The sequence below is a fragment of the Phocoena phocoena genome, chromosome 6, assembly GCF_963924675.1.
Source record: "Phocoena phocoena chromosome 6, mPhoPho1.1, whole genome shotgun sequence".
In the NCBI taxonomy this organism is placed as follows: domain Eukaryota; kingdom Metazoa; phylum Chordata; class Mammalia; order Artiodactyla; family Phocoenidae; genus Phocoena; species Phocoena phocoena.
In genome coordinates this window covers 45724898-45738977 of record NC_089224.1, presented here as the reverse complement: position 1 = coordinate 45738977, position 14080 = coordinate 45724898, and the positions used below count along the sequence as shown (strand labels likewise).

At 36.2% G+C, this 14080-nt stretch overlaps 1 protein-coding gene across 1 annotated transcript in view; it reads right to left on the bottom strand.

The window, feature by feature from the left end:
* Window positions 1-14080, bottom strand: part of HACD4 (3-hydroxyacyl-CoA dehydratase 4) — a 29576-nt gene that overhangs the window by 15001 nt on the left and 495 nt on the right. Inside the window, exons 2-4 of the mRNA XM_065879519.1 lie at window positions 13042-13145; window positions 10658-10785; window positions 1496-1608 (exon numbers count right to left, since the gene is read on the bottom strand). Coding sequence (XP_065735591.1) covers window positions 1496-1608; window positions 10658-10785; window positions 13042-13145 — 345 coding nt within the window. The remainder of the gene's footprint in view (window positions 1-1495; window positions 1609-10657; window positions 10786-13041; window positions 13146-14080) is intronic.

The following is a 14080-nucleotide window of genomic DNA, read 5'->3' as shown; positions in this document are numbered from 1 at the left end:
AAAAAAAAAAAGAAGAAAGAACCCAGTCATAAAAGGCGCATATTATATGATTCCATTTATATGAAATGTCCAGAATAGGTAAATCCATACAGACAGTATGGTAGTGGTTGCCAGGGCTGGAAGGAAAAGGGAATTGGGTGCGACTGCTAATGGATTTGGGGCTTCTTTTGGGGGTGATGAAAATGTTCTCAAATTAGATAGTGGTGATGTCTTTACACATGTCTTTGAATACACTAAAATCGACAAATTTTATAGTTTAAAAGGGTAAATATTAAGGTCCATGAATTATCACATTGCTGTTATTTTTAAGGTTGTGTGATTTGCCCAAGATCACATAGCAGTGGAGGTGAGGTTCATACTGAGATCTTCCACTTCTATGTCCAAAATTCTTTCCATCACATCACGATACCACTCTCAATGCCAAAACCACTTTGTTCTCTAATGGGTCTACTGAGCTTATCTGAGACTGAATCGACACTGAAAGAGTTGGGCATACCAGAGAATGAAACATCAGAAGGCCACAGTCCCAAATGAGGCTCCATGTCTCATAAACAAAAAGTCATGGGCTACAAAACTCCCTGAAGTTTGCCCCAAGTCCACAAATCTTTCAGTTAAAAGTAAGAAATAACTAAGTTATATATAACAAAGAATTACAGTCACTTTAATTCAACAAAATATTTCATTACATTCATTCTACTTAGAATATCTTAACTCAGCCAAGTTATTGACAATATAATAAAGAATTTATATAACCTCAGCTAAAATGCTAGGTTCTTTTGTTACCCATCCACATCCAGATCTTTCAAGCAGGAGGGATAGTTCTCATTTGTGAGAGCTTGAAGTAGCAGTTAGAAGCCTCTCCAAAGTGAGCCACTGAGTAAAGGGTTGAGCAATTTTACACCATTGCTGGTAGAGATAACACACAAAGTTTTAGAATTAGAAGGAAACATAACACCATCTGGAGCAAGGGTTCTTAACCTGAGGTCCAAGGATTCCCAGTGAGTCCATGAAAGAACTTCAGTTATTTGAACCTGCTGGAATTGTATACAAATATGTTTGTGAAGGTGTGTTTTTTCCCCAGAGAGATAAGGCCCTGTATTTATAATATTCTTGAATTCCAAGAAACCAACTTTTTAAATTGTGACTATGATAGAATAAAAGTCTTGCTTTGCTTATTAAAGTAACACATACCAGAGCAATTGCAAAGAATGCCTTTCATTAGCAACAGCTGCGAGGTTTATTCCAAATTGGTGTATGCCAAGTCTTCTGCTGGGAACCTGATGCAATGATTTGCTCTTGATACCATGGTAGGTTTCCATTATCTTTGATATGCCCATTATGGAAAGAACTAAAAATACATTTCCATATCAAGATAAAATAATATGAAAAGGGGTTATGTATTTCTCTCTCATTCAGAGTAACCAAATGTAAGCAGCTATTACTGGCTTCACTGTAGAAAGCAATTTGGCTTTAAGAGATTATTTTGCCTCCTTACCTAACCATATCCAATACATTCCAAAAGATGAATAAAACACACACCACATATTTCTCTTGGACTTCCTCTTGACTGGTGATCACCACAAAGAGGATGATTATTCTCTCAGTGAGCTAACAAAGAAAGAGAAAAGTCAAGAATTAGGATCATCTGTTAAGCGGGTAGGTAATTTTCTAATTTTAAAAACCAGAGTTCCTCTTAAAAGTATGCTTTAAGGGCTTCCCTGGTGGCGCAGTGGTTGAGCGTCCGCCTGCTGATGCAAGGGACACAGGTTCGTGCCCCGGTCCAGGAAGATCCCACATGCCGCGGAGCGGCTAGGCCCGTGAACCATGGCCGCTGAGCCTGCGCGTCCAGAGCCTGTGCTCCGCAACGGGAGAGGCCACAACAGTGAGAGGCCCGCGTACCAAAAAAAAAAAAAAAAAAAAAGTATGCTTTAACTATAAATATATATACTACACAGTTAACATGATCTCTGAGGGAGCAGGGTTACAGATGAATTTCATTTCCTCCTTTTTGTTTTTCTGCATTCTCCAAATTATATGTAATGAATAAAAAGGTAACATATTTCATCGGAATCAGGGCATGTCCCTTCTTGTGATACATGCACACATGGTTTTTACTCACTTTGACAAGCTTTTATTGAGTGTCCACTATGTATCAGATGCTAAGACTACATATATAATGAAAGCATGGTCCTTGCTACACAGGGTAGCAATGGTAGGAGAATGTGGGGCAGTAACTGTAACACAGTGTGAATAATGCTGTCATTTAAAGGGCTATATATGGGAGCACAGGGGAGGGAGATACCTGTCTGAGAAAAAGATGCAGAAAAGATTTATGGAGGCAGGCAACATTTCAGTTGGATCTTGAGGAATGGACAGGGGTTTGTCAGGTAGACTGGATAGGAGAATGGGCATCCTAGGCCAAGGGAGCAGCCTGAGCAAAGAGGCATAGGTGTGAAAACACACGGTGTGCTGGGGAGTAAGGAGAACCCCTGGGGGCTAGAGAGGAGGTGCACAGAAGGGAATCCTAGGAGATAAAATTGAAAATGTGTTGGGGGCTGGGATGTGAAGAGTTTTGAATGACAGGCTGAGAAATTTCCATTTCATCCAACAGGGAAGCCCCTGTAGTTTTGGGGGTTTGGGGGAGTTTGCTTTGTTTTTAGTTTTTTTTGGTGGGGGTGGGTGGGAGGTGGGAGAAAGGGAGAAAGGGGATGCGAAATAATATAGTCCTAACCCACATAAGCTAGTGGAAAATGAAAAGAATTCAACAAATTCATATTTTTCCAAGTCAGTAAGCATCTATAAATCATTAAGAATGCACACATTTATGGCTCAGCTCGTTACTGACCTCAAAATATACATTCCTCTTTCCAATCTAAATATAATGTGCCTTCTTATGCCATATTAATATACTTTGTACACTGTGTTTTTTGTTTGTTTTTAATAGAACATTTTACTTTCCTCACAATGGTCGAAGGAAAATATCCATGAGATTGAGGGAACATATTAGTGATAAAGGAAAGATGAGGGCTGCTTTGTATTTTTCAATAGCTGTCTATATTTAAAGCGGATCAAGGACTAAAGACTGGGATAATCTATGACTTAGAATCATAGGTTGTTAGTCCTGGAAAATCACCTAGTGCAGAGAAATCCAGGATTTGCCAACGTTGGGCCACATGATCAGAAATCCACATGTAGAAGCTGTATCAGCGTGTTTATAACCACATTGGTGAGTCAAGAGGGCCCTTGCTTGGCTAAGGAAATTAGATATGATTCAAACCTTAGTCAATCAATGGAAGCTACCTACATGGCTGTTTTTCTTTTGTCAGTCTTTCTTTACAATGCCCTAGTTTCTTGATTTAACCATATTTATATAACGAATTAGATTTAACTGCAATGATAATTACCGAATGATCCAAGCTTGCTGCTATGACACCCGGCAGCCTTCAGATACAAGATCTTAGCAACAAACAAGTATTTAGGCACTGCCTAATCCTACATTTGATCAGTGCCTGCTAATTAGGAAAATTATCTAATTTTTGACAAAAATCTCAGGAGATACACACATGAATGCATATACACATATTTCTAATTACATGGCTGACTACTGAAAGAGAGAACATAAGCTACCTTTTGATAAGATGGCTCTCTAAGGGCCCTGCTAGATACTTGCCCAACCCCACCTTTTTACAAATAAGGAAACTGGGAACCAGAGAAATTAAGTGACTTGCCCATACTAGTGGCAGACCTGGAAACATATATATCCCAAGTCTCCTGGTTTCCAGAGTTGCAGGCATTCCCTGATTTCAGGCTGCCCCTCAACTAATGAGTAGGGAGGGAAAACTCTCCTAAAAGAGAGAGACTGGAGCTGCACAAAGGAACTCACTCTGTTTAAAATCATCACGTGAGGGACTGTGGCATGTTAGTGATGGTAACCTGACTGCAGAGAAATGAGCAATCAGCATGCCCCCCAAAACACAACCACATACATACAGGAAGGTATGTGAAGGTCCTCCTCCCATACGATGTCAGTCTAATTAATAAATTATCTGATGGTTATTTAAATCTAACTTGACCATTCAATGGTAATACAATGGGAGAATTTAGGGGGCAATATCCTTAAATTGGTAAAAAGCCAATATTTATTAGTTACTTTGGGCCACGTTCCAAACACACGCCATCTCATTTAATCTCCATAACGACCCTAAGAAGTGCTATTGTTATTATCTGCCTTTTACAAAGGACACTGCATTTTACAAAGTGAAAGTGACTTGCCTATAGATACGGAATCAAAGTCTAGACAATGTCATTCTAAATTCCTTGTTCTGAAACACTAAGACATTTTCGCCTTTGTTATTTTATAGGCTACACTCTCACATAATGTCTATGTTATAGTCTATTCTAAAAAAAAAAAAAAAAAGCCTCTCCTGAAAAGTTAAACCTTAAAACAAGAACTTACTTGATTTTCTAAATCAACACCAAAATAATTTTGAACAATAGACTTTTAAAATTTATTACTTTTCTTTACATATAATAGTTTGACCAGTTATTTAGAGCTTTACACTTGGGAAAACTTAACACTTTGTCATTTTAAACAAATCCTATGAGAACATGACAATTACTAATGAATGGTCTTGTAATGTTTAGTGCAACTCAAACAGGCAGAATAAAAGCACAGTAAAAACACTGTAACTTAGGCCAAATTAAACATAGTGTTAATGTGGTTAACTCAAAAATTTGCTAACTACAAAATAAAAATATTTTTCATTTTTATGTTCTATTTGGGAATCCTGAACTCCAGATTAAGCAATGACTAAAACTGTTACTTTATAAATGGCATCTAGCAAATTAGTTATAAACTATTGAAGGAGTAAAAAATCATACTTCAACTATAGAGAGAATTTCTACAATCTTAAAAATAAATTAGTTTTAGCCTCAAAGACTATTATATTACTAAAAGGATATCCCGAACTATTTTAAGTCCTGTAAACTTTTGTTGAGAAGTTCAGAAACATACCCTTAAATGTTCAAATCACCAAATTCTTCTGTAAGACAAAAGCATCTAAATACTATTTATATATTTTTACTTATTCATCAATCAATAGATATTTATTGAGTGCACTATTCTGAATCCCGAGGGGTATAACACCATGAACAAGACCAAGTCCCAACCCTCATGGTATTTATGTCCTAGTTTGTGAGATAGACACTGTAAACAAATGTAGCATAATAGTTGAGCATTCAGGAAAACTAGCCCAAATCCATATTTTTGCTCCACCATTTACAATTTATGTGAACGTGGATAAGTTATTTAACTTTTGTGTTAAGTAATTATACTGGAGATAAAAATAAGCATAATTTAATGTAGTGATTAGTATATTTACAGGAAAATACATTTTTCTATATAATCAAGACTATCAGTGAATAAAAAAGTTAATCTCAGCATCTTTAAAATTATACTGTGAATGTAGATTTATAACTATCACACTAAAGAACTCCACTGATCAAATGCGAAAAATACCAGAAAAATCGAAAATCTTACGTACAGGGTGAATTGTACGTAATAATTCATTATGTACAGAGTGAATAATTCATTCTCAGGAAGCATCAAAGTTTTGGGAATCTCATAGCACAACACTATCCGCAGTACAGTTTTATCTCTAACAACTCAAAACTGGAGAGAAAATCTATATGACTTTATGGAAAAAAAAATTAAATCTAGCAATGCAAAGAAACACCTGTGTCACGGATTAAAAGAAATTAGGGTGAAACTTTGCTGTTTTCCTAAAAGGGTTTATTTTAAGACACTCTCCTTGAGTATATCCTTCATAATTGTTCTTATGAATCTGGAACTGTGAAATCTTTGGAATGATTTTTGACAAGCAGTCCCCTGCTTGTCCTTATCAGAAATAGGACGTGATATCAGTAAAAATAAAAATTGTTCTGGCAATTTGGGCTCACAATTGGAAGTCTGTAGGCACGATAATTTGGGGGTAATAACTCCCAGTGTTTTGATTTATAGATTTAAAAAACTGTGTAAAATGAAGACATGTGCAGCGATGTTTATTGGGATGCAAAGGTAAGGAGGCAGAATTTAGCCGTTATAATTCAGTTATGTATGAAGTCTTTGCATTTCTCAAAAGGTAAAGGAGTAAAGTGGATAACTCTGAGGGTTTCCTAAAGGCACATCAGCCTAATGTCATAATACAAAGGTTAGTTTTGTGGATATTTTCCCCTCTCCCTGAGTTGAAACATCCTAAAGCTATATCAATAAAAACCTCTTTCTCCGGCTTCTGCACAAGTGAAGTCAGAAGAAAGCCCTTCAAAATCAATATTTCAGGGTTGGTGGTACTTCTGCTCCATAAAAGCAAGTTGTTTTGATTAAATATACTAAAATAGTTTCCCAATTCAACTTTTTTTTAAAAATCAAGCTAATAAAATACGCAAGCTCATTTGGGAGCAAGGCGTTAGAGAGGAGAGATGCCGAGTTTTCACTTATCACTTTTAATTATAGTTATATTCTACTTTTGGACCTTTTTTACTTTCCCATTTTATAAAATTAAAAATACCAAAAGTTTACTTTATTTCCTGATATAATTTTAACTGGCATGTAATTGTTTCCAAAAATGGATGTATATAAACAACTATTTGTTATTGTTTTGCCCTTTTCCTCTAAATTGTACCTTTAAAAAATACATAAACTATACATCTCTGTGTTAACTTATTATAGTCTTATTGTCAATGGGTTCCCCCCACTTTCTTTTACCAATTATAATATTAGAAAATCAAGTGGCTCTTCCCTGTCAAAATAAAGATGTGTATAAAACATTTACAAATGTACAGAAGAAAACACAGCAAACAAACATACCCTCCTAAACACACACCACCGTCATTTGATACATGTGATTCTAATTGCTCAACTAGCTAAGAGTTCCTACCGCTTTTGGGAATTACTTATCTTGATATTTTGGAAGACCAGTTCCCAAAAAGAGAATTCCGTTGTGACTTAGCAATCTCACAAAGCTAATGTCAAAATAACACCACAAATGAGTGGACATGTTTTTCAACCTACTTGAAAGCAGCTAGACACCATGCATTTTTCCAGATACTATATGCAATCAGCTATGATTACTGTATGAGTAGCTTAGCCACATTCTTAACTAGTTTCTTCACTTAAAAGTGGGGAAACAGGAAAACCAAGAATAATTACACAACTTTAGACTTTTGTTTGGTTATTTTAAAGTTAGGGGCCTCAGAGTCATCTCATAATGAGGGAATTCTTCTAATTATCTGCAGAACTCTAATAAAAGAAGGGGGCAGAAAATGAAACTTTGGACCCGATGCTGTGTTCTTGAAGCTTTTTACAATACTATGTCCATTCTGAAAACCATAGAAAAGATAGTAAATGAATAAAAGAAACAGAAGACAGGTAAAATCTCAAAGAGATAAAAACAGGAAGCCAAACATCACAACAAAAATTAACAATAATCAGCCCAGAATGAGAATGGTAACTGTCTTCGCTACTATGATGACCCCTGATTGCTCCTGACAACAGAAACTTAAAAATCATTTGAGCCCTATCAACAGTAGACTTTGCCACCTCACCTTTAAATAAAAAGTGTCAGTATATACTTGCCATTATTTTTTAATTACCAAACCAGGATATATTCTGATTACAGTGATCATACTTCCATAAGCCACTACAGTTTCAATTAATAGTGATTAAAATCACACTTAAATATTCTGGAATTTCTAGGACTGCAAGAAATCAGATTTCTAAGTTGTATAATACTTTCTATTTTTGGATAAGTCTACATACTTTTGGAAAGCATAAAATATATGCATATTTTCTAGACATATTCAAGATGCTCTTCTTTCTTACAAATTTAAATGTCCTGTTTCTCACTTGCATTTCCTTCTTTGGAAATAACTAAAATAACACTGCTCTTAACTTTGAAACTGCTGTTTTACCATAAAATTAATATTATCCAATTTAGCCTAATAAAGTACAAAATCCAAAAAAGTATGCCAAAAGAAAACATGACTTAGATTCAGATAAATTTGATCATACTCCAAGCAAAATAATTCCATATGACAGAATACAACTTTCATTTAACCTGGGTTGTTACTTCTGTTCTCTAAAATTAGCATTAGACGATGCTATATGCATCTTAGTTGTTAACAAATAATAAATACCAATAAATCTTTTCCTAAATAATATGCTTCTTCTGGGACATATGTGTACCCCTTTTTATTTTGTAAGGAAATACAGTTAAGGCATTTCCATCTAGGTTTTGGCTAGCTGACTACTCTGTTACTAGTTTGTACTCTAAATATTGCCCCAATTTTTATTTTACATTTGATATGTCAACACTGAAAATGTCTTCATCCTAATGAATACTATTTCTCTACTTTTACTGAATAAACAAAAATCTCCCATGAACTTGCAATGCTGAGTTCTTGATAGGCTCCTCAAGTTTATACTCCGATTTCCATCTTTTCAACTTTTATGGTATTTTAAGCAAATTTTAATACAAGGATCTATGCCACTCCTTCAATCAACAAAATTTAAGGTGTATGTTTCTGTTATAAGCACTTTGCTAGGTGCTGGCAATACAATCAGATTCTGATATTTCAAATATTTTTACAATGCAAATTGGTCACATTTTGTTATCCATCTTTCCAATTTATTTTGCAAACAGTTAATATTATACTCATGTAAATACCTTTTCTGTAAATTTTAAACATATGCTCATATAGTCACTTAACCTTTATCTCTCCTTACGGAAAATACCACTTTTTGTTTTTCTTGCCTTAATTCAGCAATGATTTAGTATACTAAATATCTACCAGTGACTTTCCCACCTTCCTTCAACCTGCCTTTAAAAGGAACAATGGTCTTCTAGGGCTAGATACAAATGATACCTAAAATAACAGCAATAGCAACCAGGTATTGTATTCTTTTTTTTTCTTTTTTAACATCTTTATTGGAGTATAATTGCTTTACAATGGTGCGTTAGTTTCTGCTTTATAACAAATAAATCAGTTATACATATACTTATGTCCCCATATCTCTTCCCTCTTGTGTCTCCCTCTCCCCTACCCTCCCTATCTCACCCCTCTAGGTGGTCACAAAGCACCAGCTGATCTCCCTGTGCTATGCGGCTGCTTCCCACTAGCTATCGATTTTACGTTTGGTAGTGCATATATGTCCGTGCCACTCTTTCACTTTGTCCCAGCTTACCCTTCCCCCTCCCCATAACCTCAAGTCCATAAAGTCTACGTCTTTATTCCCATCTTGCCCCTAGGTTCTTCATTACCTTTTTTTTTTTTTTTAGATTCCATATATATGTGTTAGCATACAGTATTTGTTTTTCTCTCTCTGACTTACTTCACACTGTACGACAGACTCTAGGTCTATCCACCTCACTACAAACAACTCAATTTCGTTTCTTTTTGTGGCTGAGTAATATTCCATTGTATATATGTGCCACATCTTCTTTATCCATTCATCTGTTGATGGACACTTAGGTTGCTTCCATGTCCTGGCTATTGTAAATAGAGCTGCGATGAACATTTTGGTACATGACTCTTTTTGAATTATGGTATTCTCAGCGTATATGCCCAGTAGGGGGATTGCTGGGTCATACGGTAGCTCTATTTTTAGTTTTTTAAGGAACCTCTATACTGTTCTCCATGGTGGCTGTACCAATTTACATTCCCACCAACAGTGCAAGAGGGTTCCCTTTTCTCCACACCCTTTCCAGCATCTATTGTTTGTAGATTTTTTTTATTTATTTGTTTGTAGATTTTTTGATGATGGCCATTCTGACTGGTGTGAGGTGATACCTCATTGTAGTTTTGATTTGCATTTCTCTAATGATTAATGATGTTGAGCATTCTTTCATGTGTTTGTTGGCAATCTGTATATCTCCTTTGGAGAAATGTCTATTTAGGTCTTCTACCCATTTTTGGATTGGCTTGTTATTTTAATATTGAACTGCATGAGCTGCTTGTAAATTTTGGAGATTAATCCTTTGTCAGTTGCTTCTTTTGCAACTATTTTCTCCCATTCTAAGGGTTGTCTTTTCATCTTGTTTATGGTTTCCTTTGCTGTGCAAAAGCTTTTAAGTTTCATTAGGTTCCATGTGTTTATTTTTATTTCCATTTCTGTAAGAGGTGGGTCAAAAAGGATCTTGCTGTGATCTACGTCACAGAGTGTTCTGCCTATGTTTTCCTCTAAGAGTTTGATAGTTTCTGGCCTTACATTTATGTCTTTAATCCATTTTGAGTTTATCTTTGTGTATGGTGTTAGGGAGTGTTCTAATTTCATTCTTTTACATGTAGCTGTCCAGTTTTCCCAGGACCACTTATTGAAGAGACTGTCTTTTCTCCACTGTATATTCTTGCCTCCTTTATCAAAGATAAGGTGACCATATGTGCATGTGTTTATCTCTGGGCTTTCTATCCTGTTCCATTGATCTATATTTCTGTTTTTTAAGTGTGCAGTGTTTTAGGATGAGGTAATTCTCCTTGTTAGTGATGTGGGTTGCAAATTAGCAAAGGTTGGCTTTTTCACTGCCATAAAGTCAACAGAGGCTATAAATAGAACAAAGTATGCGACAAATTCTATAATACAAATAATGCGATTAAAACCTACCTGCAGAAACTTAGGCAGAAGATGGTCTGATTCAAGGCCAACATATATGTGCAGCAACTCCAAGAGGGAAATAGATTGGCAAAGTCGCATGACAAGTCCAATTGCATAAAAAGTGTCAACCATTGAATCTGTGTCCAGTGAATTAAAAAGACAGACATGGTAAGTAAAACATAGATCACAACCCAAATCTATAAAGCACTTTGAAATACAGTAGAGACTCCTTACTTCCTTTTTCTTACTACATGTGAGAAATTTCCTAAATAGATTACTAAATTACAAAGACTATGTAACCAAAGAAAGCACTTTATATCATTGTACATTTTAATTGCTCCTCTTCCAGAAAGGATTTAAAACTTGAAAAAGAAGGCTCCATGGCCAAAGCTAAAGCATTTATTCCCCATTTATGAGATTCTAAAGCAATCCCAGCATAAAAGTAAACAGATAGACTCTAGACTACACCAGTGAAAACAGGCTGGAAGTGAGTTTATTAAAGAAGCTGTGGTGCCCACACACAGAGATGAGAAAATACTATTTCAGAGAAGCTTTATGGAAATGAGATTAATGATGCCATGATATCAAATAACATCTTATGTGTACCTAGCATTTATGGCTCATACATATGTAGTTAGTGCTTTCTGAATTTCTGTGAGTTTTAAACACTGGAACTTGGGCCCACTGCAGAGGGCCCAAAACAAATACTGCATTTGGAGAGAGCTGAAATGGGAGGCAAACAAATGTTCGTCTAAATAGGATAAATGTGTTGGTTTAAATTTTAAATTGAAATTCTGCCATGTTAAGAATCTTCTAGGGAAGTCTTTGTTGTTTTCACTCCCTAGTGATCATTCACATGATAATAATTTATCAACCACAAAGGGTGTCTCTTCTCAGCAGCTCTATGAGATAGACATTATTATCATCCCCATTTCACAGATGATTCCTGAGGCATAGACAGTCCATGCTCTTATCCATGGCCCTGCACTTGCTGTAAGAGAATTATCAGTCACGCGGCTCCTTGAAGGAAGAAAGTAGCAGACGTTACTAGTCCAGGTGCTCGAGTGCTGTTGAGCTACTTAATTTATACATTGATTCAGGAACTGTACTGAACCCCACATAGTTCTTTTCAGCCTGCCTTCCATATGAATGGGTTGTGTTTCTTTAATAATATGTAGCTTTTATAATTATAATGGCAGGATAACAATTAAGAAATAAGTACACTGCTGACTAAGGCACTTTTCCTACTGGAAAGGCCAGGCAGCATAAGAAAGAGTTCATGCCTTGTTACTCATGTTGTGAATGACCTATAATATGCCCTCAAAGCCACAGCTAACTTCCAAGGTCTAGAAGTTATGTTTTTTCCTAAAAATATAAGGGAAGTTTTCCTAAACCCTGTGTTTTCCTCTGCTTGAGGACTCCCAACACTCATAGTTGAAATTCAAGCCTCAGGCTGTATCTTTGGAGGTTCTTAACAAAGTCAAGAATTTATCTGTAGATTTGTAGTAATGAAAAAGCAACATTTATGGTGCCACAGAAGTAGATTAATTTTCTGAGGATACATAAGTCTGAATTAATGAGCACAGCATGACTTTTCCCAGATATATCCTAGATGTTTGTTTTTAGCTGAAACCAGCAGTTGCTCAAATTGTCAAGTCATGCAACAGTTGTAAACTGTGATGACACTTACCCGTGTGGGGATGGAACGTGAAAAGAATGTTATTTTGACAGTCAGAATGTTAAATGACAGTGATTCATTTCTTGGAAAACTGAAATGCATTTAAAATCTTTACTTTTTAGGAAAGTGGAGGAAACTTATGACTTAAACCATTAATGCTAACTCCCATATAGGTGATGAGTCATCTACAAAGTGTGTCATTTTATTATGGACACACTGCCCTTTAAAGGGATCAACTAGAAGCCTGGGGAATATAAAGTTTGTCTTTCATTTGTTAGTAGTTTCCAGTTATCTGAAACCTGGGGAATAAAAAACAGGAGAAGAATTGGTTAATTCCTGATTTCTCTGCAAAAAATGTTTTACTGGAATTTACGGATTTCCACAACACACACCAAATCTGCTAAGGTTTGGTGCAGAACCAAAAAGGAAGAGTGAAATGGCACCACCCCAATGCCATGTCTATGTTTTCAGGGCAAATGCCTACTCAGGGGGAAGCCACATACCTTTCCCTCATCTTACCTCCCCGCCTCCTCCAAAAAGGTTTTGGTTTTTGCAGTAAGAACAAAGTATGCTTACTGAAAAATATGGTCACTACACTTTAGAGAAGTGAAGGCTATTAGGTGCAGTTCATAGAAGTTAAAAAAATTATTATAACCAGGACTAGGTGAAAACGAGGATTGAAAGCTAAAAATCCAAAACTGTTTTGGGCTTTTACCTTTTCCAAATGAAAAGAATCTGACTGTCATATTTGTGAATATCCATGAGTGGCCACAGAACTGGATTAAGTAGTAGATGAAAAGATAGGCATTCTTCCTATACCTACAATAAATACAGGAAAATACTTCATTTAAACATATTAAACACTTCCTTTATAATCACCCTTTCAGCATTATACTCATCTTTTCACTAACTTACTGGCCAATCTGAGCAAGCAAGAGACAACTATTCCATATCAGAGTCTTTTACTTGGTTACCCCTCTAAACCCCATCAGATTTTGAAAGCACACACTATCTGTTAAAGTAACCATCCTGAGTTTGTTTAAAGACAAATATGGTTCTATTTCAAAATCCACTTTCATCTTTGATAAACCTCTAACCTTGCTGCTCCCCAAGGAATAAAAGTAAGCATTGCAAAGTAGGCTTTGAATATTTTTGAAAAGAAAATATGGATGGAGAGGGGCTGATGTGGTCGATATGTGTCCCTGCTAAGTGCAGAACTTGAACTTGATAACTAGTTTATAGTTAACAAGAGGGGAGTAGCAATGGTGGCATTCCCAGGTGGTGGATAATTCAATCATGGGACACACCTGACTTCTGAATGCTTTATGTGATTGGGGACAGTGTCTCACCACTGCCTATTATATTTTGCAAGAGCAGATAGCTTCCTTCACCAGACACACAGAGAAAGCAGTTTAGTCACTTGGGCCAGATATGGGAAGTCAAGTTGGCTTTTAAAATGGGTTGCTGGGGAGATGACTAAGAGAAGACTGACAGATAAACGTTTGAGGGAGTTAGAGAAAGCACCGTTTGAAGCGTTGCCTCTGGTTTCGGAAAAGCGGTGGGAGTGGCCCTGCCCAGGGTAGACAAGATTTTTCTCCTAGTTGGAGATGTGAAACCTCTGGGAAATAAGGCAAATACGTTGGGAAGCAGATACAGTGTAGCTTGATGATTTTACTTGGGCACCCCTACAGATGACTCAAGTACTACTAAATGAGTGGGGAAGAGGAATTCCTCCCTCAAACCTACAGCAGAAT